General features: G+C 40.6%; 1 protein-coding gene across 2 annotated transcripts in view; it reads left to right on the top strand.

Annotated features, from left to right (window-relative positions):
- The first annotated feature begins 13,238 nt into the window (after nt 1-13,238).
- The window catches only part of LOC105830147, a 37,751-nt gene continuing 25,261 nt past the window's right edge, over nt 13,239-25,728 (top strand). The window contains exons 1-4 of one of the 2 annotated variants that reach the window (XM_036291764.1): nt 13,239-13,892; nt 13,973-15,011; nt 22,691-22,900; nt 25,383-25,663. In XM_036291764.1, coding sequence (XP_036147657.1) covers nt 14,093-15,011; nt 22,691-22,900; nt 25,383-25,663 — 1,410 coding nt within the window. In that variant the 5' untranslated portion in view covers nt 13,239-13,892; nt 13,973-14,092. Of the gene's footprint in view, nt 15,012-22,690; nt 22,901-25,382; nt 25,664-25,728 lie in introns of both variants that reach the window. The other variant, XM_036291763.1, reaches the window with a different exon arrangement.

The following is a 25,728-nucleotide window of genomic DNA, read 5'->3' as shown; positions in this document are numbered from 1 at the left end:
TTGTAAACACATTTTGTAAGTTATTATATGTCAGTTTACGTCTTATTTACAAGCATTATTTGTAAATTATTTATGTGCTGTATATTCCACGGAGAAAATTTTATAATAAAAATTACTATGGTAAATAGTAGGCACGGATCAAGTAAGGAATTATAAAAATTATTATATTTTTCATTAAATTATCTTAGTATTTATACTTCTTAGTACAATTCTCTGAAATTTCTTCTCATGATTTGTATTATACTACCATAACATAATAATTTTTTATATAAATTTTCTCCGTGTATCTTTAGGATATATGACAAAAAAGTACAAGAGTTAAAAAAACTTTTTTTAATATAAAAAAATAAATATTTTTAATGTTTTATAGCAAAATAGATAGTATAAAGTTTTTATTGGTACAGTTTATTCTTACATATAATAAATAGTACGTGACAAATTAAATTTTCGATAGGTGTAGCATATACACTAGAATTATCCTAGATGAAAAAAAAGTCAAACATATCCGTGGGCCAATAGTACTTTTTTACGTGTAAACTGTAAAAGTTAAAAAATTAAAATAAATATAACAAGAAGGTAGTCTGTAACAGAGATAACAAGTCAGTCTTTCACTTATTAAGTTTGCCTTTTTGAAAATCCGACTGCATCACCTGTATTATCGCGCAAATACCCGCATCGATGCGGAAAATTCTGTCGATTCTTCTGGCCCGGTAATTTATTCGAGCGCCATCCCCGACCGCGTTATAAGCCCCGGCTTATATCGACGTGTCAACGCTTCACCTCGACACTTGGACCGTTTTTGTCGCTCCGAGGGAAATGTCATTTAAAGTCGTGGCTCGTTTTAACGAGAAAGAGAGAGATAGAAAGAGAGAGGGAAAAGAGAGGAAGAGATCGGAGTGAATCCAAACGATTCGACCACCGCCGTGAAAACACTGCCGCAGCACCCCTCACGGCGCATTAGCTGTCATCGCCTTCACCGGTCGCTTTCATCGCCCGCCATGAAACAAATGATCAAAGCGTCAACGCGGATGCTGTGAATGGACCGCAGGATTCATCCCCGGATCGCGTCCTGCCGCCTGACCGCCCGATAAAGCCGTGTTCGACGTGTCAGTCAGTTTCCGAGTGATTGTAAGCTACTACAGACAATGTTCACCGCGTGAACAGAACTTGAGAAAACGGAGAGATGCTCCTTACGAGTTATGTTGTTAAATCATTTGAAATCTTGAAATTATAAATAAACGATTATATATTTATTTTTTTCAAGCATTTAAAAAGAATTAAATGATACTAAATTATCAAATTGTTATTATAAAAAAATAAAAGAGTTGCACATTACTTTCTATTCCTAAATTTAAATTGATAATTTAAAAAGCATTTAAAAAGAATTAAATGACAATAAATAAATAAATATACGTATATAATATAGTGTTATTTAATTTTCTTTGAACGTTTGAAAGCTCGTGAACACTTTTTCGTCTTTAGCGTGTGCATTAATATATGAGTATGTTAATTAATATACGCGAAAATTACTTTGCTTAAATAACGTGGTGAAAAAAATTGAAAATATTGGGAGAAATGTACAAAATTACATTTTAATGAAAACATTTCTTAATAAGGAATGAGACAAGCGCATCGGATTTTACTTTTATTCAATATGCCAAACGTGTACGGGGTTAATCATCGGCGATTTAACAAGTTTGCCATTACCGCGCGGCGGATTTTTTCTGCGAACCGAATCGGGATTGCATTCCCTGCAAAAATACGGGTTTTTTCGGTATTGCTTTTTCCGTTTCATCGCTACAAATAAATTCGCCGGGATCCGCGGGAATGGATTCTACGGATGCTTGTACCACGGGTATTGTTTCGCGGTATGTAAAGCGATACTGAAATAACTGCTGTAGAAATTGAGCCCCGCGGCAGCCACATGCGTGTACGTATATTTGCACGTATGCATATGCGAACGCGTATTATGTATGAGTTTCGCAGGTAAAATTAAGGCAAATTTGCGCGCGGCTCGCTGTTATTCCGATCGTCATTCTCAATCGATCATCGAAAGTGAGCGCGCGAATTGATTTATTGTGTCTAATCGTGCGCTCGACGCGACCCTGCAGATACTCATGGTGTTCTTGAATGTGCACAGCAGGATACTTCCTCCATTTGTGAAAGATCAAATGCTGCGTACACTGAGAGACAAGTAATTCCTATAATTGAATGTTGAAATAATTATGGTTAATGGTTTCATTATTGTAGTTTACTATTGCTATAATATTAGTTATAATTATTTGAATTATCAATTTAAATTTAGGAATAGAAAGTAATGTGCAACTCTTTCATTTTTTTATAATAATTTGATAATAACAATTTTTATTATAAAAATACATTTTTTATAATGATAATAGTAACGAGTTACTTGTCTCTCAAAAGTGACTCTCCTAATTTGCTGATATCGTTATGAAAAATTGTAAGACAATTTTTTAAATGTTATAAAAAAGAAACGGCGTTATTCTCATAACTCGTTACTTTCCATCTTTGTTGACTACAATAATTCAATTACAATTACAAATAACAAAATACTTTTTCTGCCATCGTAAGTATTAAACCTTAATAATGTGTTACTCGTATATCGACTTCTCGAATATAAGCACGCGTGTCTGTAAAATATCGAATTTTCGTGTGTCGGACGACCTGCAACCCGCGCGACGATCCTCCAAGTTGCACGGTCGATACAGTCTCGCGTTTGGAACACATATAATCGCGAGGGAATAAAGGAGAACGGGCGAAGGCGGATGACGATGACGGAAAAGGGTTGGCAGAAGGGCGAGAGAGAGAGAGAGAGAGAGGTAGGAATATTTCGGCGAAGCAGAAGCGGAGACAGGTTTTAGCTGGGCAGCGCGCGCGGGTGACGTGATATTAATTAACACGAACCCTTCGACCCTCCCTCTCGTCGTCCTGCCTCTCTTCTTGTCTCTCCTCTCCCTCTCCTCCCCGTGTTCGCACGTTTACCCTCGGAGGCGTGGAGCCGAGGATTCGAGTGTCACACGAGGCGCACACACCGACGAGCGGAAGCTGGAAAGGCTCCTCTCGGCGAGCAAAACGATCCGCGACGCGCAACCTTGTTACAACCTTTACGTCACAATGGGGTGGAAATATCATACTGCACGTGTTTATACGACGTCGCTCTCCCCCTCCCTCCCTTGACGGCGCGATGTACCGCCACATGCGTCTCCGCCGCACGCGTGCGAAGACGTGCGATCAAGCAAGTGTGGAAGATACGTTTGCCTTTCTGAAATACTGCATACATGTGTTGTCGCAAAAGAGTCCCAATTGCAAAATTATTATGCTGCCGATTTTCAAAAACACATTATATTATTTGTAGAAATATGTATACACAAAGAGAACGAATTCTTTGAATATATTTCCTCCATTTGTTTGGATTTCTTATTTTATTTATTTTATTCAAACAACACGCTGTACGGAACATTATCTTTATTGACAGAAAAAAGTATTTTAATGTTCATCGAATCCAACGGTATTATTATAAATAATCAAATTTATTTCTTCAAATAAACAGTTTTGTTCGACTATTCCAAAGCATATATTTCTTCGTTTTTTAATGAATTCTATTAAATCTAAATAAATCTTTCTTTTTGTACATTAAGTAGCTTGATCTTTCTGAGAAATCTCTGTCAAATTTTCGCATATATATATAGAATACAAAACGATAAAGAAAATAGCGCACGTTTGGCACTGTAATTTATTCGCAATTTGGATTGGCTTTCGATACAAGCCGCGAAAATAAATAGTTCGCCTCAAGGAAAAGAGAAACAGGAATATTTTTCGCTGTTTTCGTTACGCCCGCTAACCGAGTCGCGGATTTTGAGGCGCCCGCACGGCGCTGTAACGGAGGATGCGGAACGTGTGCGGCGCAACGTCGATTTACGGCGTGAATTACGCCGGCGAACGCGCGTGGGAAGCTTTTTTTTTTTTTTTTTTTTTAAAGTACGAAAAGCGAAAACAGCGGCAGCGCGGTACGCGCGAACGTGTCTAGGGCGACGACGGGCGACAACCGCCGTTTCGGAGGCCAGGCACGAGCGCTCTGAAAATTGTTTTCTTACCCTTTTTCCGTCAATCCGCGAACGCGGTAAAAAAAAGGGTCGGTCGCTCTCTCGCTCTTTCCTTTTTTTTTTTTGCAGCCATTACATTTTCCCGTGAACGACGTACGTGACCACCGAGTACGGTGCGTTTTTCTCTCCCGCGGATATATCTAACATATGTATCGAACGTGAGAATAAACACGAACGGCTCTTGCGTTCCGTCACCGACGTTGCAAACTGCATTCGAAATGTTATATAAAATATTCGAGTCTCTCTTTCTCTTTCTAATCGCGAATACAGGTTAAAAATACGTTGCTCGGTTTAGCTCTCAAAATTCGGTGGCCGAAGAGAATTTTTCAAGTTTTTTTCAAGCGGATTAGATTCTGCAAAGCATCTACGAAATCATTTTTTTTGGGGGGGGGGAAAAATATAAATGCAGCATTTCTTATTTTGCTGCTTAAATAACAATTAATTTACCTTTTTCTATTTAATCTCTGGAAACAGTAAAAGTACGTACGATGTATCTTTTTTGTGCATTTTATTTCGAAAAACCTGACATAACTTGGGAAACCGAACAATCTTAATGTAACTTAATTCGGAGGACAACGCGAACTTGGTATAAACGGGGTCCAAGGCGGAAGTGCTACATAAAATACAAGACGCACAGATTCGAGAACGAGGGTGTACGCGATATACATCGCTATATCGCGCCAAAGTCCTCATTTCACCCAAGATATCGGATTTTTCCTTGCCAACCCTTCCCCTCTCTCATTCACGCTCGCGCTCTCTCCTTTATTATACCTCTATACCCGTCTACCGTCCCCCTTCGCCCTGCCGTCGTCGTCACCCCCGCGCGACCCTTTATACCAAACAAAGCAATCTCGAACCCGTGGCGAGAACGACGGCCCCTACGCGCGACTGTGCTGGGTGACAATTTATATACCCGAGCTACCTATGTAATAACTTACTCACTCGATACATCTTTTTCGCGCGGGAGACGACGTTTTCACGGCTTTGTACCTCCGCGGCTTGTTACCGCGAGAGGATCGCATTGTGTTGCGCGACCATCCGAAAAATCGCGCGTGTTCATACATTCGAATGCGGCATTGACGGCGTCGAATCCTTACCCATTTTAACAAAAATATTATCTGCGCTCTTGGCAATTACACGTTTATTGAAAGATTTGATTGTCATCGAACTTACCGATAGAATGGAAGGTTAACAATTTTTTTTTAAGCACAATGAAAATATGCAATAATATTTGCTCTTTCTCTCTTGAAATCGTTAGATTAAATCTTTAAAATAGATATAAGTTTAAAAAATAGGTAACTTAAAAATGGCACTGTGAAAGATCTTTGTAAAGTCTTTTTTAATAAAAATTTTGCCTATAATCCTAAAAATTATGTATATTTAATTTATTAAAAGATTTTATTATTTTATTATTATCAACCTTCTTAATATTGAACGTTAAAAAATTCTTAGATATCCACTGATGATTTTTAAATCCTCTTAATAGATTTTAAAAAAATAATTTATAAATGATAAATTAAAAATAAGAGTTACATTTTTTAAATTAATTTTTTGAGACGGTTTAAGATTGAGTGACAGAAAGAGAGAATATAGTTGTAGATTTTTACACATTTTATTAATCTTTTATGTTATCAAGAAGTTTGGCAACAATAAAATTACCAAATTTATATCTTAATTGCAGTAATAATTCAACATCGACAATTTACACTGCAAGCGAGGGTATGCTGTTCTTTATTAAGCGCATTAAACGTAAGGGCTGTCGGAGCAACGCAATCGAAATGATCGCAGCGCGTGGCGTGACACGTAAGAGCGTCGACGCGATATATGTATTTAATGCGCGCGTTATTGGGGCGAAGCAACTAATAAAGTCGATTTCACGCACGATTCGTTGCGTTCGATGCGCACGCAAATAATATAACTCGAGCACTCGCATTCGGCCCGCGGCTCGTCGTGCCGGCAACGACAACGACGACGCGTATACGAGGTATTCCAGGACCACTGCACTTTGCTTTGCCTCGATCGTAAATATTCAAAGTTAGATTTGAAACAATGTTTATATTAAAAAGTTGTTAGTCATCTAATTACGAAAGTTAACATGATCGACATAAACGTTTTATTCAGCTTCTTTAACTCTAATCCTACACCTGGGGTAGAATAAACCACATCACTGGTTTTTGCCTCTAGTTTTAGACTTAGTTTTTTGCTTAGCTTCATGAATTTTTTTCACTGTTGTAAAATTTAAATTGCCCCAAAATAACTTTTGGGCATTATTTGTGGAAGTTTGAGGAATGTTAAAAAAATTGTTTTGAATCAAAATGTTTGATAATGTACGAATAATAACCATTTAAAAAGGTTGGGGTGTATTACACCCCTTGTGTAGAATACCAAATTATTTGATAGTATATAGGATTAGGGTTAAAAAACAAATAATTTCCTAGAAATTTATATGATAATCAAGTTCAAATAAGAACGAAAAATTAATAAAAATATATATAATAATTTTAGTAGGGAGGAAATTAATTTTCTCTTTGGTGGAAATATATAGTGAGCTTTTATTCTTTGGTTACCTCTAAGTTTTGTATCAACAAGTATCTCGTTTAGAATTAATCATAAAAAAGAAAAAAAAAGGATTTCTTAAAATGTTAATTTTTCAGTGTGTCGACAAAATTTTTTATAACCGTAAAAAAGACGCCATTCGACGGAATCTGTTCGAAGAGGAGCGCGATAGTTTCGGGACACCGTGTATGCCGATACGTACGTGTATTGTTACCGGGATAAGAGACATCGCATAAGTCCGTGTGGCGTCATGTGCTCATAACTGCCCCCTATCAGAATAATATTATTATCCGGGCCACCCCACGATTATCCCGCTTATCCGGCGCGCGGCGCTTACTTTTCGTGACTTTGTTTCGTGCACGTCAGCGAAAGCTGTTGAGTCGCGTAAACGGAGTGATAAATGGAAATCCAGATTATTGTCTCCGCGCGGGACGGATCTCGCTTTTCTGTCATTTCTGTCGGATCGGGACGAGAATCACTTTTACGAAGTAATCCTGAAATCCTCCGCAGCGGATGAGTGTCCGACGTTATACTGCAACAATTACTCATCCTCCCTCTTACAATCCCTTATGCTGCAATAATTAATACCCTTAAATAATTCCCAAAGCGCTAAATCTGTTCACAATTATAAGTTGTAATCGAAGAGTTTGTAACTTTTTTAAATAGATACATATTATATATACACATTTCTTTAGTTTGGCTTTAAAAAATGTCTCTAGAATAAAAATAGATTTTTAATAATTATATTCTTTTTTAAATTAACACTTTTATTTCTTATATTAGAAATTTATTTTTTATTATGTAGTTAATTTATGGATGTTCATTTGATGTAAATTATGAAATAACGTAAAAATATAATAGTATTCTATAATCTTCATAGTAATATAGAGAATTGTTATTAGCTAATTACTCTCGAGGGAGGATCAGTCTCAATTAATGTTCTCATCGGTCGTACAACTTACCGCTTAAATATCAATTTCAAACAGACGGTATCCTTATTAGCATTAGCTTGGCAAGTACGACAAAGAAGTTTAGGTACGCCGCTAGGAAAGTTCAAGGATGCAAATAAGGGTAATATCGCAACGGAAGTACGGCTAAGGGAAGACGAGGATCGTAGTTGCTTGTCCTGTTTACACTTATCGGAATTGAAATTATTTCGTTCGCATAAAGTTGTAAGGAATCATGCATTCATGGAAATACGCTCATGGCGTTATAGGATGTATTATCCGAAAAACAAATGTAATAGCAATTCCATATTTATTATAACTGCTATAGCACTACAATTAGACATATTATGATAATTATCATAGATATTAAATTGCTGTTTTATTTATTTTTGAAAAATGTCAATAAATTCTCGATGACAATTACAATTGCACACTATAATTATATGTATAATGCAATATTATATATACTGTACATATATACACACATATTGTATAATATATTGTAATATTGTAATTATAATTTCGCAAAACTTTGTACATATTTTTTGCAAATTAATTTAGTTGCAGGGCAAAATATATATTTTGTAAAATTACAATGTTTAAAACAATATATTGACTTTATTTCTATTTTTCAAGACATTATACACATATTTGGTTTGTATTATTTAAGTATTACTCTTTATTCTGTCATATTTAAATAATACATTATTTAATATTGGGTCGGATTTTATATACACACTTTTATGTGTGAAAAGGTTCGAATAATATATTATTATCAATTATATATTTTAAATTTTATATAATATATTAATAAAATTTAGATTTAATATTAAAACAAAATGGTTTCTTGTTATGTGATTGCATGATTAAAAATTGAATTCTTTATGAACATCATGATCATCAAGCTCCCCTTATCACTCGGGTCACTTCATCAGAACTGAGTCCATAATTACTTTACCCCCTGCTCGAAATAAATCATTTCTCGCCTCTCCTCTCTTCGCCGAATAACAGGTACCACCATTCAAACCGTCCCCATTTTATATCGGGTAATTGAGGCAGTTTACATTGCTTGTTTTTTATATTTTGTCAATAATGCGAGGAATAATCATAATACACAGAAGCGGAATTATATCTTAGATTTTTATGTAGCAGACTCAATCGCGTAATATATAAACTAATAATAAATGATTAAGTTGTCCCAAGATATTAGTTTGATAATAATACTGGTGTACATAGATTTTTAATTTCTTTCGGTCAATTTCTTGAAAAATTCAACATGCCTGATTGAAGGCTAAATAGATGAAAATATAAGACTTATATAGGATGGAAGAGCGTCGGGAGCCGCGATTATTCATCACCGAGATTTTTAAAAACGAAATCGCCATCGTTGCGGCCGCTCATAGGTCCATCACGTCGGATGAATGAATAATTATCCCCGAACCCTCGCATATATACGAAGCGTACCGTTTCCTCGACCGCTGCTACTCCCTTCGCCGAGGAACTGCCTATATACCGAACCGCCCCCAATTTATATAAGCTAACCGACTCGGCGCCCCCGACCACCCCCGACTCGCCCGATGCTCGTATAATAATTCCACGATTCGCTCCCGATGTTCATTTCATTATTTTTTTTTCCTTCTTCGTCGCGGCCGCCTTCGCCTCTCCTTCCTCCGCCACTTTCACGACCGCTTCTCCGCAACCCACCGCCACCGTCGTCGTCGTCGTCGTCGCCGCCGCCGCCGCCGCCGCCGCTGAGAGGGTGATAAGTCGTGACGTCGACGAGGTAGAGGTGATTCCGAAGCGTAGGCGTGGTCGCAGCATCCCACCCCCGCCGACCACCGCTGCGGGGGCCAGCCGGCGGGGGTGGGAGGGCTCGGATTCCATGGGGGGGTAGGATGGCGCGCGGTGCACGCTTCGCGTTGGCTGCCTCCAACCCTCCACTACCATAACGTAGTCGGAGCCGGCGGCGCGGTACGGAGGGTGCATGCGGTGGTGGACGTGTGCGCCCGTTATAGAGGGTGGAAAATCGTGTAAGAAAAACCCGCGGCACTCACTCTCTGCGCCAACCTCATCGGCCCTGTTTCTCCCATTCTCTCTTTCTCGCTCTCGCCGCCGCTCTTTCTACCCTTCGCCGTCCTCGTTTACGTTCGACCCCCTCGCCGGTAATAGACGGCAGCTCTACTTAAGTGCGGGGCACGCCGCCGCTGCGCGTCCTTCTCCTCGCCCTTCTCTCTCTCTCTCTCTCTCTCTCTCCTCCGCCGTTTCGTTCTCTCCTTCGCCTGCCCTTCTTCCTCCCGACCCTTTATCCTCGCGCGTTTAAAAGGGACGTATGTATGTATGGCCCCGTGTACGCCGCTTTTATGTGGAATTCTTGGGGCGAGCATCGAGAGAGAGGAGACTTATCACGCCGCTGTCAGAGGAACGCGCGCACGCCACGTCCGCGTGTATGCGTGGGAGCACGCGCGCGCGCGCGCGTACACACGCACGTCCGCACGGTCCGCGTGACACACACCGGCCGGCGCGGCGTCGCGCGCTCGTTAATTTAATTAACCCTACGGACACTTCCGGCACGGAACGTGGACCGGCCAGCATGCTCTGCCGCTACTTTCCACGATAATGCGCACGAGGCTGCCCCACCCCCTCTCGCGCGACGTCGTCGTCACTTTCGTTGACCCGGGCGACAGGACTCGAGGCGGTGGCAGGGAGGGCGGCGAAATTATGCGCGCGGAATGACGGCAGCGTAGTGTCTCGTCGTGTGACATTGCTTCGCGTGACACTCTCGTTCGAAATGTTGCAGACGCTAATGGACGCAACGGTGTCTCTAGTGATTTCGGTGAAGTACGTTAAACCTCTTTCTTAAAATTCTGTCCCTGAGATTGTGATTAACTTTTAATGAACAATCGCAATTAGTACACTACTAAAAAAGTAACGGAAACAAAAGCAAATTACCATTGTTTTTTAATTAATGTCATAATAATGAGTTGCTTTTAAAAATAAATATATTATATAAATATACACATAAATATTTGCATGTATATTCATATGCATATTTATATAATATATTTAGGCTTGTTTATTTAATTAAAAACAACTTGTTACCGTTTCATTTTATTACTTAAAAAACGGTAACAATTTTTCACTGTTTGTTATCTTTTTAGTGCTAAAACAAACTTAAATTAAACATAAAATTTAAACTCTTCTAACGTTTTTGTTCAAATATTAATGAAAACAATATTATTTTGCTTCTTAAATTCGCGAGACTATAAAAAAAATTTAAAAAGAAAGACTTAAAAACTTGAAATGCAAATTAAAATATTTTTGTTTTTATTATTTATAAATGCAGTGAAATTTTTACCACCCTTAATTTTGTGTTAAAACATTTTAACATGGTAATTTCTAACTCAAAAATTGTAAAATGTATGCAACAATATGTTTGACATTTTAAAACCATATTTAAAGTGACTTTAAATATGACAATAGATTATGAATACCAACTAGAAACTGACGATTAAACATACATATACATAACAAAAATTGTTATAAATACGTTCATAAATGTAAAAAGTAACTATTTAATTAAATTCTAAAAAAGATTGGAAAGAGTAACGCCGTTACGAAAAAAGAGTAACCGTTACGATAACAAAGTTACTTTCCCATTCTGAATATATTTATACATAAATTATAATCGATCAAACTGGCAAGTATTTATTGAGGAACTACAACGTTTCGGCCCTCGCTTTGGGTCCTTATCAAGTAGAGTACAATTAATGAATTATGCTCGTAGTTACAACGTTAATTATCTGTGTCCACACTACATCAATTTCTGTCAAATAAAGTAAAATAATATGAGTCAAATGTTTAAAAGCTATCATTGTTTGCGAACGATCCGAGTATAAATAATAAAGACTCAAAGCGAGGGCCGAAACGTTGTAATTTCTCAATAAATACTTGCCAGTTTGATCGACTATAAGCTAACAATCTCTATTCTTTCTTACCTGCTGATGACAACAAGGTTCTATTAATTATTATAAATCGAAAATTTATTCCTAACTATTAATTATTCCTATTAATTATTATAGATCGGAAATTTTTCCCTGACGCGTCTTCTCTTCCATTTCATATGGATTCTTCAATCTTTTACATATAACAATACATCTTTGAGAAAAAAAAATACTTTATAATAAACATAAAATTTTACGTATTTAATGAGAATTAAAAAATTTTTAGCTGAAAGATATCATCTTGTTATGTCAGAAAGAATTAAAGAATTTATGGAAGAGGAGATATTTTTGGGACTTTCTCTTTTACCACTAGATTGTCACGTGCCATACATACATCACTTACTGTGTAAAGTAGTAGAGAAGAAAGTTTTGTGATTTCAGTTAAATTGAACGTTTGAGAAAGAAATGTTTATCGTCATCGTTAAAACTATGTCGATTATCACCCTAATTTCTGCCGCGTGTTGATAGTTATAATAAGCCCGCGGCTTCATAATATCGATATCGTCATTATCGCGTGATTATTATGCGATCCAGAGAAATCGTGGACGATCGCCAAGTCTTTCTCATTCCCGCCGCCGGTTATTATTATTATCATCATTATTGTTATCATTATTACTATACCTGTGGGTTTGGAAGGGAGCTGCGAAGCTCAACTCCTCCCTCCCTTTCTCTCGTCGACGATAATATAATTGCCTACACCGACAAGAAAATTACATCGTACCCTCTTCGCGCTGCCCCGCGAAGTCTATGCAACACGGACGGGCGATACACGCGAGCGCGCGCTCGTCGGTGGTAGTGCGAGATAATAAAGTTGATAAGAGCGTAGAGGGTCGCTCCGCAATCCCTACCCACCGAAAGAGAGCAAACGGGGTAGCGCCGGTGAGAGGGAGGGGTGGGTGAAGGCGAGCGGCGGTGAACGCGAGAGAAACGGAGTGCGAGCGAGAGAGCGGCCAGCGGTGTCGTCGGGGGTGCTGCGGGGTAGATGGGCGTGGCCGGCATTTGCCGGCGAGGGAGACGATTGGACGGTCCGTGGGGCGGCTTCGTCAAATAAAATCCAATCGTTGAGACCAAAGGAATGCGAATCTCCAGGCTTTTTTCCTACCCTTGGTAGCGACGAGGCGGCGAGCCGCTTACCCTCCTCTTTCTGCCTCCTCCTTCCCCTCCCTACGGCCCCTTCCTCCCCTCCCTCCCCGCCGGGGTGGCGTGCCTTCCATCCGTTCCCTCCCGTATCCTCCCGCCTTTCTCTTTTCCTTTGCTTCTCAAGGGGGTGCGCGCAGCGCCGTTTGATGGGAGTATGATTTTATTACGGCATTACCGAGCGAGCCAAACCCCGAATTGCTCGGCTTATAGTCCGTATTATCTCACCTAAGAGGGAAAGAAGGGGTAGCGGGACGGCCGGAGGAGGAGGAGGAGGAGGGGGGAAGGGACACCGGAGCACCCACCCCTCGGCGTGTACCCTTCTTCGGGTAAGGCCACTGCCTGCACGTACGTACGGGGTGGCGTTTCGAGAACGCCGGCGATGCCGGCGGTTTGGGGAGGGAGGTGGCGGGGGGGTGGGAGGGGAGGGAAACGAGTGAGCCACCTATATGCCTTTGTGGGCCTTCATTCGAGGGTTGCATGCTCTCACGTTGCCGCCGCCGCCACTAAACCCCCCTTCCGTGCGTTCGGAAGGCACGCACGCAGGCACGCCAGTTGACATCCCGCTGCCGAAATCGCATGTCCTTGTCGTCGTTCAACGTGGTGAGGTGAAGTGAAGTTTGCGCGCGCGATCATGTGACACGCGCGATCCCGCGCGACGGTCACGGGATCTTCCGCGACGAGGATCTCGCGGGGAGAGCCAACTCTTTTTCCCCTTACGGAGCCTGGAACGTCGCTGGAAATTTATACGCCGGTGGAAATTTCGTATTTTTTTTCCCCCGATACCCTGAACTGTCGTGCGGATACTCGAGTCTTGCGACGTCAATGTGCGCATCAACGTGCGATGTCAGCGCGGGCGACCGACAGTGACATTCGAACAATCGCATCGGGTGATCATTTAAACGTGTGGAAATTGCTACCGATCTACCGAGCGATCAGTCCGAGGGAATCGAGGGAGGTATGCTGATGTGTGAACAGTGATTGGAAATGGTATGTGAGGATCGAGAGATCATTCGATTGGAAGGGGCTGCGCGACGATCTTCGTTAATGCGAATCGTTCACGAAAATGTTATCTCCGATCGAGTTCAAATATTCGCGAATCTTGTACGAGACAAACGTGGCGATCAGTAAGTATTCAAAACAGTGATAAGTCCAATTTATTGTATGAAATTCGACGTAAGAGATAATCATCGCTTCGCTGAATCAGTATCAAGTCTCCGAGGCCAGCTCGAAGACCGTTCGATCCTTTCATCGAATCGATCCCTTCGTAAGAATCGTCCCGTAGAGACGACGATCGTAACGGTCGGTCGGGCCAAGCAGCCGTGATATGTTCCCCTCGTCAGCGGCGATGCTGAAGAATCTGCAGCAGAGTGCCATGACCTCGCCTTTCCTGATGGAGAACCTGCTCCAGAGCAAGGCGTCGCCGGGGACGGATCTCACCAGCCTGACCTTGAACTGGGCGGCGAGTCTCGTAGCGCGGCAGCGCGAGAGGGAATGCGAGGCAAGTCTCAGACTCGTTCGGGACCGGGCATCCCCCAGCGATCTCGTCCAGGATCACCTGGACCAACGATCCGCGATCGGTGGACGCGATCGCATAATGATTGATTGCGGCGGCAGGGATCAGCAGCATCAACAGCAGCAGCAGCAAAGATCCAGCGGTAGATCCGGCGAGGCACGGCAGCACGATCGGATGCAGCTCCTTCAACGTGAGAAGGAGATCCTGGACCGTAGTCAAGGCGTATACGTCGACATGGAGAACGAGAGGATGGACGGCCCGGTGATGGTGGACCGGCTGTGCGCGATGGAGAGGCTCTGCAACGAGAGGATCGACAATCGATCCAATTCCGGCGTCGAGTCCTGCAACTCGAACGTGGACGAGGACCCGATCCCAGGCACGGAACTGGACGGTGGTCTTCAGCCGGTGGACAGGGACGAGATGGTGCTGGGAGAGCGCGTCTCCGCGATCGAGATAGACAGACGGTACGACCTTGGATGCAGAAACGTCATGCACACGTCCGATGAGATGACGATCGCATCGGGGGAGAGGGAGGCGGCGGTGACGGCGGCGGCAACAGCGGTCGAGCGTGCCGTCGACAGATTAGGCGAGAGAACCACCGCCTGTTCCTGCGGCGACGAGCAGTGCTCCGGACCGGCGTGCAGGACCATCCAGGAGAAGGAGAAGCCGCAGCTCAAGTTCAGCGTTAGCGCCATACTCGGCGGTAATCATGACAGGAGGCCGCATCCCGGTAATTCATTGATCAACATTTACCTGACGTATTCGATAACTATTCTGGCATCCCCGAGGAATTGATAAGGAAGGGTTTAATCGTTTTTTAAACGGCGCAAGTTGGCGAAATTCTTATAGTTTGAGAAAGAGGGGAAAGAAAAGGATAAAAGAATTTTTTTTTAACATGAAAAAATATTGTTAAGAATCGGCAAATATCGGTATAATTCAAATAACAGTGACATTAGTTGATCAATCATTGCACAATCATAAACATAATATTCGGAAATTACGAAATAGTCTATGAAAGTAGAGAAATAAAACAATAGAAAATACTTTGGAAAATGAAGGAAAATTGATTGCAAGGCAAAAGAAATTTTATGCAATTCATTGATAGACATTTACCTGACATAATCAAGTTGATCTGTTAGGGGATTGATCGGAGCGAATTTACATTTTAAAACAAGGCGCGAGGTTGATAAGATTCTTGTAATTTATTAATTAAAGAAAAAGAAGATAAAGATGGGGTGTAAAAAATTTTAACGAATAAAAAAGTCTTAATAAGATATAATATGCATTGAATAATGACAAATATTATAGTATTAGTTGATGCATTAATCAAACATTGTAAGCTAGAAAGTCATGCAACTTTTGTGACAAAAGGAAAAAAAATAAAAAAAACCGATAATAGATATTTTTAAAAATCGATTGCGAGGCAAGAAATTCTGTAATATTTATTCGTGATTATATTCATTTAATAATTGAATCGACATTTAATAACAGAAGGCAAATTTAAATGGTTTAAAAAGCACAAGATTAGCAATATTTTTATAGCTCGAAAAAAGAGGGAAAATATAATAATAATAGAAATAGGAAACTATTTAAAAAATAAATATAAAAGTATAATAAAAGAGGTAAACGATAATATAATTTAGTGATAAATAATAGTAATCCTGATATTAATTTATCTATTCATATGATAAACATAATATTCAATGTTTAGGATTATTATAGTTTATGAAAGAGAATAAAAAAAAATACAATGACAGATGACAGGATTTTTAAACAATAAGAAAGTTGCAAGAGAGAAAAGAAGATTTCGTGGATAGTTTATCAATAAAATACTGACATCTAATTTGATATTTGATGCATTGTAAGTCAAATTATCTGTTCAACATTTCACAATTTTCAACGTATTACTCGAAACAAGATTTTTAATCCACGCGTTATTACAAGTTACAAGTAACGAAGAAGAGATATCGTATGTATGTGGATGTAACCTTGAAAGAATGTCCAAGTGTAGACGAGTTTTTTAATTTATCAATTGATCAATCACATTACGCGCGAACGCAGTTTTTACAGAGCAAAATAGTATTTGCGCATAATGCGATTAATCAATCGATGAATTGAAAAACTCGTCTTATATCTCTATTCTTTTATTATTTTTTGAATAGTAAATAGAGATTACATGAAAATGTCTAATAATATATACATCTTAGGGTCGACGACCGTTTACGATTGCCGATTACGCGGAAATCGTTCGCCCGCGGTCGCCGGAAAGACATCGTTGCGGGAAGAGTTTCATGCGGTGATCGGAGAGTGTTGAAACAAAGCTCACCACAAATCAGTGTCGCGAACAGACTTCTGTCGCCGGTCCCTAAATCTCATCCGCACACCCTCAAGACGAGTCGCGCAGCGTGCGTGCGGGGTGGAGCGCACAGGGCGTCAGCTGGCCCGCCACTTACCTTCACCCCAATATTAAGCCCTTACGATTGGTGCCTATAATATTAGACAAGCGGCAGGATTCAATGATGTATTGCCGCGTCGCTTGTCGCGCCTCTCCTCCGTTCGGGACGTGATTTCGTAATATGGAATATTTACCGTTGCAAATTAATGCGAGAGGTGACGGATAGGTAAAGCGTCCGGTAGTACAATTGTATGCTCTTCGTGCATTTTGTAGTAACGCTGCGAAAATTTGACATTTACAACAAGAAGCAAAAAATATTGTTTGTAAAACAAGGCATTGCGCGTCTTCGTATTTCCATATTCAGCAAGTTACAGAAACGTCTTATTTAAACATTACAGACTATTACCCTATAAGCGCATAATATTATTTGATATTAAGTAATATTTTAAGTGTATTCTTAGAATATTAAGTGTACATTTAATATTCTAAGAATATACTTAAAATATTAAATAAAATATTATGCGTTTATAGGGTAGAAATTAGAATTAATCAATAGATATAATTGTAATCGTGATAAATCATAACGCCACGATAACGTTACTTTCGCTTCTATGCAAGTGTAATTCTCTTACAAGTTGTCTCTGCAAATTCTCATTATTCATCACGATACTTTTCAATCCAGTTCATAACCGATTCTTGAGCCGATGATTAAATAACCGTTTATTATTTTTTTTTTCCAAAAGAACCGATCTTCTTCCGTCAGCTTGATTATGAGAAGAACTGTTACAAATTTGAGGTCGTTCCGCGCGAAGGTTACAATGCCGTCCCGTCATTCGCAGGTCGCCCCCGCACATTCGCGAGGGTCCGTCGGACCCTCGCACACGCATACACGCCAATCTTCGGCCGGCGTGTCCTCATTGTCACTCTTTCCTCCACGGTAGCCGAGCCATCCCACCCTCCCCTTCCCTCCCGTCTCTTCTGCGCTTATGATTGACACGAGTCGATAAAGACCGTGTGCGCGCGCGATAAATGCACGTAGACGTACTAGATGCATAAACTGTGCACAAGAGAGGAAAGAGAGAGAGAGAGAGAGAGAGAGAGCGAGGTAAAAGAGGGGGGAGGAGAGCGCGTGCGGAGCTCCACGAAGGTGGAGAGAGTCGAATGTTGCATTTAACATTCGGGCGAATTGCACGCATCTGCCGGCGGAAGGATACGCGAGGGGTGGTAAAGGGGACATCATGTGGGGGAGGAGAAGGAGGAGGAAGGGAGAGAAGACCCGAGCGAGAGAGAGAGAGAGAGAGAGAGCAGGGGTGGCAATGGGGAAATTTGGTACGTTCGAGATACGCTACGGGAGGGAGGGAGGAAGAGAGAGGGAGTTTCATGCGTTTGTCGGATAGCGGATGCATTGGCCGTGCCACGTGCATGTGTTACATCCCCCTTCGTTCCCCGTGCCGACCGAGACCGCACCCCTCTTTCTCTCGCCCTCCCTCCCTCCCTCCTGCCGATCTCTCATCGCGAATAGACCCTCCAGCATCCACCGGGAGCGCGGTATCGCCGTCCTCCCACTGTCCTCCCCCTCTCTCCCGCCACCCCTTCCTCCTCCTCGTATACATCCTCGCCTCTGCCCCTGCTCCCCATCGTACCCCCGATGGTAACCAACCCCCCCGCGGGCTTGTACGTCATGTCGAAATGTTGTGAAATAATTGCGCGAAAAAGTGATTGGCAACAAACTCGAAATTCATCGACGAGAGACGCGGCGAGGGCCGCTCGCGGCGGGACGAGAATTTGGGTGAGGGGGCCGCGAGGGGGTACAGGGCGGGTTGAAACTGCGACGGATGATCCAGCGCGGGGAGGTTGGCGCGGGGGGTCGGTGTCTGACGGGCGAGCGACGTTGAATTTCGAATAGCATTTTCACCAATCGTCCCGCGATTTACTGTTCTCCCTCCCTCCCTCTTTCCCTCCGTCCCTTCCCCCTCCCACCCCCTCGCGTCCACCTGCCGCTCTCTCCGCCGCCCATTCCCACGCGAGCCGCCACTCGCGGCCCATGTTTTTTGTTGCGTATCGCAACGATTATTGATATTTTTCGATATCGACTGTGTGTCGAGCACGACGGGCCTGGTTTTAATATACGCGTATCTCCCCCGTGGAAAAACGTCGCATTTTATTCGTTAAATAAGAGAGTTAAAAAACGTACGCAAGGAAGTCCGGAGGAGGAAAAATCAACCGTACGCGATTCCTGAGGCCAGGATACTAAAAGTCAGACGGGTGGCGAACGGGTTCACTTGTGGGGTTGCTATTTTCGCGAAGGTCGACGGGAAACGTTGACGGTAAAATCATCGACAGGCTACGTCGACGTTGTCAAAGTCTGTACCGATTAAATAACGTTTACCGTTTGCGGAGAGAGGAGGGAAAAGATCGAAATCCGTTATTCGCGTCATCGCGCTTTTGCGTCATCGTGAAGATCGCAAAGGGATCGCGAGGTGACGTGTAATGAATATACATATATGATTCAGCCGTTTAACGGCGGAAGGTTCTGAGAATTTCCAAACGTAGCACGTCGACGTGTCGTAAACGTCATTGTAAACGTGGGAATCGATCGGGACGCGTTTTCATTATTACACGTAAGTGATTCGTGAAAATTGGGCTGGGAGAGAGCGAGCGTTTCTCTCCATATTATCAAATCACGTCGCGTCAATTCCGCGTTATTCCCCTCACGGCCGATCAACCACTCGGAATCCGGGATCCTCCCGAAAAATCGCTTCGCCAGGTCTATCCTAAGACAAACATGCTCCTCCGCGGAGGAATGGCGGGGAGGGGGGAAGAGGAAAGGGGAGGAGGGGGCATACATACATCATTTCCCGCACCGTAAACGAGCAATCCCTCCCTTATTTACGCGAGGCAGGGACCTGCAGCGCGGTATCTAGTTAATAATGCATCCCTGACCGTAAGCCGAAAGAATAACCAGCGATATATGTTGTAACCTCGTAACCTAAGGCCCGCGAGGGGGCTGTTTAAGCCTCTGCGCATAAAAAAAAAAGAACGAAGGCGGGGAGGGGGGGGGGAGAAGGGGGGCCCCACAACTGTAACAACACGCGAAGGGCCGTCCCGGAGTTTCTCGAGACCGCAGACAGGAGGTTTAATCTCACATGACGCGAAAAAGAGAGAAAGGGCGGCAGAGGAAGACCGAAGGGACTGAGACTGACTGTGTCGTAGGTAGGTGGGGCGGCTTAAAAAACTATTCCCATTCAGTGTTTCCGTTGGAGGCTAAGCCCGGTTATTAGACCGTCGCGGCTAAGCAGCGCGCTTCTCTCATTGGCCGACTACGAAAACAACGATAAAAGGCGATGAGTATTTTATGGGGTACAGCGCGATGGGCACAATGGGACGCCGTGTATGGGCTATTGTCAGGGCATTGTCTGGTTGCGAACGCAAGGCGAGTTCTCTCTCTCTCTCTCTCTTTCTCTCTCTCTCTCTCTCTTTTTCTCTCTCTCCTCGCTAACTTTCTTTATCTCTCTTTTCCTTCCTCTTGTTTTTTCTTCCTCTTTCTTTCCACTTTGGCCTAGAGCCTCTTTATTATTTTATTATTTTCAAACACGTCACTTTTTTAGCGAGACTGTTCTCTCTTCTCTCTCTCTCTCTCTTTCTTTCTTTCTCTTTCTCTTCCCCTCTCTGGGCGTGACGGGACAACGTTGCAAAAAAACATGTTGGAAATCGCACAGTAGAAACGACTGGCCCTCTCAGGCGCATTATTAATGTGGATAGATGGACGAATTCGCCCTGGTGGAGGGTGAAGTCTCATCGGGGGAGCAGAGCTGGAAAGCCGAATTTTCTTTCATGTTCATACTCTTCTCCTCGAGATGGTACGCGTCAGGGCATGTAGTTAACTTTCGTTGCCAGTGATCTTTTTGCCGGGGGATCTTTTTGCACAAAGGCATCGCTGTGTGATATTGGAGGAATTGTTACAATTTAATAATAAGATTATAATTTTATTAATTATATATATATATATATATACACATATATAAATGGAAAAAGAAAGACGGAGAGAGAAAAAGAGAGAGAGAAATATTATTTTTAAAAAAGAAAAAAACGTTTTTAAATTATGAAATTAATGTTGGCATATTAATAATTATAGTATAAAGTGTAATCGTTTTATTTGATGAAATTTTTTTGTATCAAAAAATGTTTTTTTAGCGAAAATGATGATTGTTAAATTTGTTCTTATTTTTACGTTAAATATATTAACGAAATTACCATTTTTCCAAAATAAGGTTGCTTGAAATTAAATAAGAGAATTTTGCTATTTAGTGACTTGAAAATTAATTTAAATTTTTGCTCTTATTTTTTAATAGAATTATTACTCCGTGATATACGAGCAAACAAGATTCTTTTTGACTTCGCTATTTATAATAATACTACTACTGCTCAATTCTATTCATTAGTAATAAAACAATCGAAAGAAATGACATAATTTGTGCCGACTACGTTACAGATGAAATAAAAGTTATTTCAGCAAACAGTCTCAATAGTAACGTTTTCATATAATAGAAATGTATATTTCTAAAACAAGATATTTATATAAATTTTACAATCACATGCTCTGACGACAGTGCAGTAAAGCTTCCTCCTTGATTCTATCATTTTCGTTATAAAAAACATGACTCGGCAAAAAAGTCGTGTGCGAAGGAACGCGCATAAACGAATAATACGTTTACATGGTTGCATTGTATTTTACGAGAATATAAGAGAGGTATCCGAGGCAAGTCGGTCGTACGAACGGTCTGGCTATTTACCCCAGCCGGAGGTGTTGAAGCGTGCGCCGACAAGAGATCGGGTGCTCTGCCTGAAGCAGTTAAGGAGGGTTTTAGTCTCGGGGGTGTCGGCCCGAATTATGCAACACGAAGGAATAACGGCGACTTAGGTATTCGCTCGCACGTAAATCCGCCACCCCCCCCCGGGCACATTTCACCGTGAAACACAGCCGGGGCCGCGTTCCATATTTAATCGCTCGGCGGTTTACGTCTCCATATCTGCGGAAGCGACGAAACTTTCCTCTGAAAAACGCCGCCCTCGCGTCCTCGCGTCAGTTAGTATGAATATTTTTACGAAGCGCCGTCGATGAAGCCGCGTCGTCATTATGCGTACATAATTTATCGGACTATTCCGATAATACTGTCCAACGCCGTTTTGCGACACGAGTGTGAACAGTCATTTCCGACGTATTTTTGCCTGCTGAACACAAATCCGTAAGTCATAATTTGATTATCACGTCGTAATTTTTAAAAAAGTGATCAAGAACGACAAATCCATAAAATCTTTTTTTTATTAATTATGATAGCCAAATTTTGTCGGACAGCTTAATAGATAACATAATACTAATGACTGCGCATGTTTGGCACACACCGTTTTCAAAATACAAGCTATACAGTTGGAAACTTGGTGTTAATTTAACATACATTGTATGTCTCAAATAATTCACTCAAATTTTGTTAATGCAACAAAAATGAATATGTTAGAAAGTAACACAAATATGATGTAAGAATACAAAAAATGTAACATTTCAAAACAATATGATGGAAACAAAGTATGGAAACATATTTCTTCAATAAAATTAATTTATAATATGTCGATACGTATATTTTATTTATTTATTTATCTTAGAATTATATTTTAAAACTACATTATTTTTCATATTATTTATTTCCAAATTGCTTTTACACATGCATTACTTTAAGACTAAGCAGTGTTAAATATTAATTTGACATAAAATATTCAAATAATATAATTGCATTATATTAAATTAATATTTTGATGTATTAAAACAAAATTAATTTACTGGACTTGGTTTAACATAAACACAAAATGTTTTCTACTATGTAAATATTGTAGAACTTGCAATGATTCCAGACCGAAAAGCGAACGAAGCAAGAAAAGAGAGGTAGTACCGGATCTTATTTTAAAGAGAAATAGAATTGAATATTATGTTAATGCATAAAAACATTCTGTATGTGCAGATAACTTTCAAGGACTCCCGCCGGAAGCGATACCGGCCTTTTTGCAGAATCTGCAAAACTCGGCCGGCTACAATATCGCCAAGCCGATCGCGAGGCCGGCGGCTTATCATCCTTATCACAGGCCGAGCCATCAACCTCCTCAACGACACCTACCACCGAACGCTCATCACACGCTGCAACAACTGTTCTACAGGGGTCCATACTTGACAGGTAAGAAACTTGCATAATTACACGAACTACCACGGCGCGCAGACAGCACGGGGTAGCACGAGCTCAGCTTACCCCTTTCACGTCCAACTTTTTGGAGAAGAGGTACATATCGCGAGTGTGATATTACACAATTTTAATGATTTAAAACGTTTAAGCTCCAAAAACAAAATTTAGTTTGAATATTTTGATTCATTGAACTTTCATAACTTTACTTTTAAATACGATTTTGGCGCGACGCCATTTTTTATTAGTCTACTGATACAGTAGAGTTGAGTAGAGGAATAAAAGATGTCATTAGCTCTCAGCATAGTGAACTCTTACTGGAAGTCTCTTTCTCCTTTTTTTTTTGTAGAAAAAGAAAAAAATGTTTTTTAGTACATTACAATTGTTGCATGTATTATTTTTGAACAACTAAAATATTTTCAAATCGACACGCAACATACACGCACGCACACGCGCGCGCGCGCATAAATGTCACGCGCAACGCGTATATTGATATTCGCGAGTTTCGCATTGGTATTTATTACTTTGTAGTCGCGTTACCCCACGTGTGCCGTTAATAAACAAGTGTGGACGGACGGTAGACGCGGAGGCACACGGGCCCGGCGAACGTTTAAAACCGAAACTTCCGCATATGGCGCCAGGCAGAGCGAGCGCGCGCGCGGCCACGTGCGCGGGGGCCGCGCACACACGCCGGGGGTTTATCGAATATCTTGTTATAGGTAGGCTCGTATGGGACATGGAGTGCATATGAAGTGCAGTGAAAGCACTACCATATTATGTACATGCTCCGCCACAAGGCAAAATGCACGCATGCAACAAGTGCGTGCAAATATCATCGGTGCAGATAATACCATCATGCTCAGCTTGGCAATATCGCGCAGACACGATCTGGAGATTCAATTGCCCGATCTGTTATTAGATGACTTTGATACAATCGCTATCGAGCGAATTGTGCGTCCCGCTCCGCGCGCGGGCAACGCGAAGTTTGAACCGAATGTATTTTTTTTGTTTTTACGCGTGTTTCGCACTCCCTCGCCTCACCTTCTTGCTCGATACGCTTCAAAACTTGTTAATAAGCTAATTTTCAATTTTTTTGATAAGCTTAAAAAATATTCGGAAGACCCGAAATAAAAAGAGAAACTTGATTTTTATTTTGTAGGTTAATTACTATGTTTGTAAAAATCTTTAAAATTGGCAATTGTCAAATAGGATTCTCCATTCGTAGTATTTTTTTTCAATTTTTTTTTTGAAAATTACACTGTTTTAAACGTAAATTTGAAAAATAAGTTTTTTAAATTCAAGGAATACAATAAAACTCGTAGTTTTTTTATACTGAATTTTCACAGTGTTCTATTATTCAAAATTTGAAAATTACACTGTTTTAAACGTAAATTTGAAAAATAAGTTTTTTAAATTCAAGGAATACAATAAAACTCGTAGTTTTTTTATACTGAATTTTCACAGTGTTTTATTATTCAAAATTTTTTAAAATTAAAAATTAAAATGGTAAAAAGAAGAACTACTTTAATATATTTTGCTCCATAAAGATATATGTTTAAAAGTTTTATTCCAATAAAATGAAATATATTATTATAACTTTTAACCTTCAAAAAAAAAAAGAAAATTAAAATTAATAAAGTATTGTAATTAACATAAAAGGAAGTTGGATGGATTATAGAAATTAAATTGATCCAAAAATTAATGGTTGAGGTCCACAAACAATCTAATTTTTGAACATTTGATAATTTTTTATTTAAACTTAGAAATTTTAACAAGTCACTAAAAATTAAATTTCAAAAAAATTCAAAATAGTAAAATTAATATGAGGGAAAATTAGCAAAAATACAATTTTTACCAAAATTTATAGTACAACAATGGTTTTTTACAATGTTATATATAGATTCAAAGTTAAAATTGTCTAAATACAATATATGCTCAACAATCTCCTTGATTTTTAATTATTTAATTTTTCTGCGATATAATAGATTCAACATTTGATTATAAAATTATTATATCAACTTTAATTTTCAAAGAAATTGTTTGATAATTTCTAGGAAATGCCAATAGTATATGTAATAAACGAAATAAAAAATCTATACGATATTTTCATGTTTCTATTACAACATGTTCATCAAGCAACATCAGAATAGTTTTCGCTCGCAACTTTATCTTGAACTTTTCAAAATTGTAATAGAACTTTTCTGAGAATTAAGAGTTGTATCAAACAAGAACGCTACAAGAATTAGTGACTTTTCCTTTAAAGCTTTTCTTTATTAAACCATATTGTACATAATTCTATTAAATATAAATATTTCTTTCTTTGTAATTTATCTCTAAATTTTCTTTATCCATATTGCGATGTTTTTTTTTTCTCAAACGAACTGATTATAATATACAAATACAAATACAAAATCAAAGTAGTGCTACAATAAATTCAATAAAATTGCATATCAACGTGTTGTGTGCTTCATGTTAACAGTCGGTGGCTCCGGGACCGGAACCCATCATCCTGGCACGCCCGGTGGCGGTGCCGTGTTCCCGGGGACCATCCAGGGCAGCATCGGCGACTTTTCCGGGACTGGCCTGGTCTTTCCGTGGGCGACGAACGCGCGCGGAAAGCCACGCCGGGGGATGATGAGGAGAGCGGTTTTCTCGGATCTTCAGCGACGTGGACTCGAGAAGAGGTTCCAGATACAAAAGTACATCAGCAAGCCGGATCGCAAAAAACTCGCTGAGAAGCTGGGTCTCAAGGATTCACAGGTAAGTGGATAACTCCATCGTGTAGAAAAAAAGCAATTCTTTTTATATCGGAACACTCGAGAAGC

The sequence above is a fragment of the Monomorium pharaonis genome, chromosome 9 (genome assembly GCF_013373865.1).
Source record: "Monomorium pharaonis isolate MP-MQ-018 chromosome 9, ASM1337386v2, whole genome shotgun sequence".
Lineage (NCBI taxonomy): Eukaryota > Metazoa > Arthropoda > Insecta > Hymenoptera > Formicidae > Monomorium > Monomorium pharaonis.
Note: the sequence above shows the minus strand (reverse complement) of the source record. Positions and strands in the feature narration are given on the sequence as shown.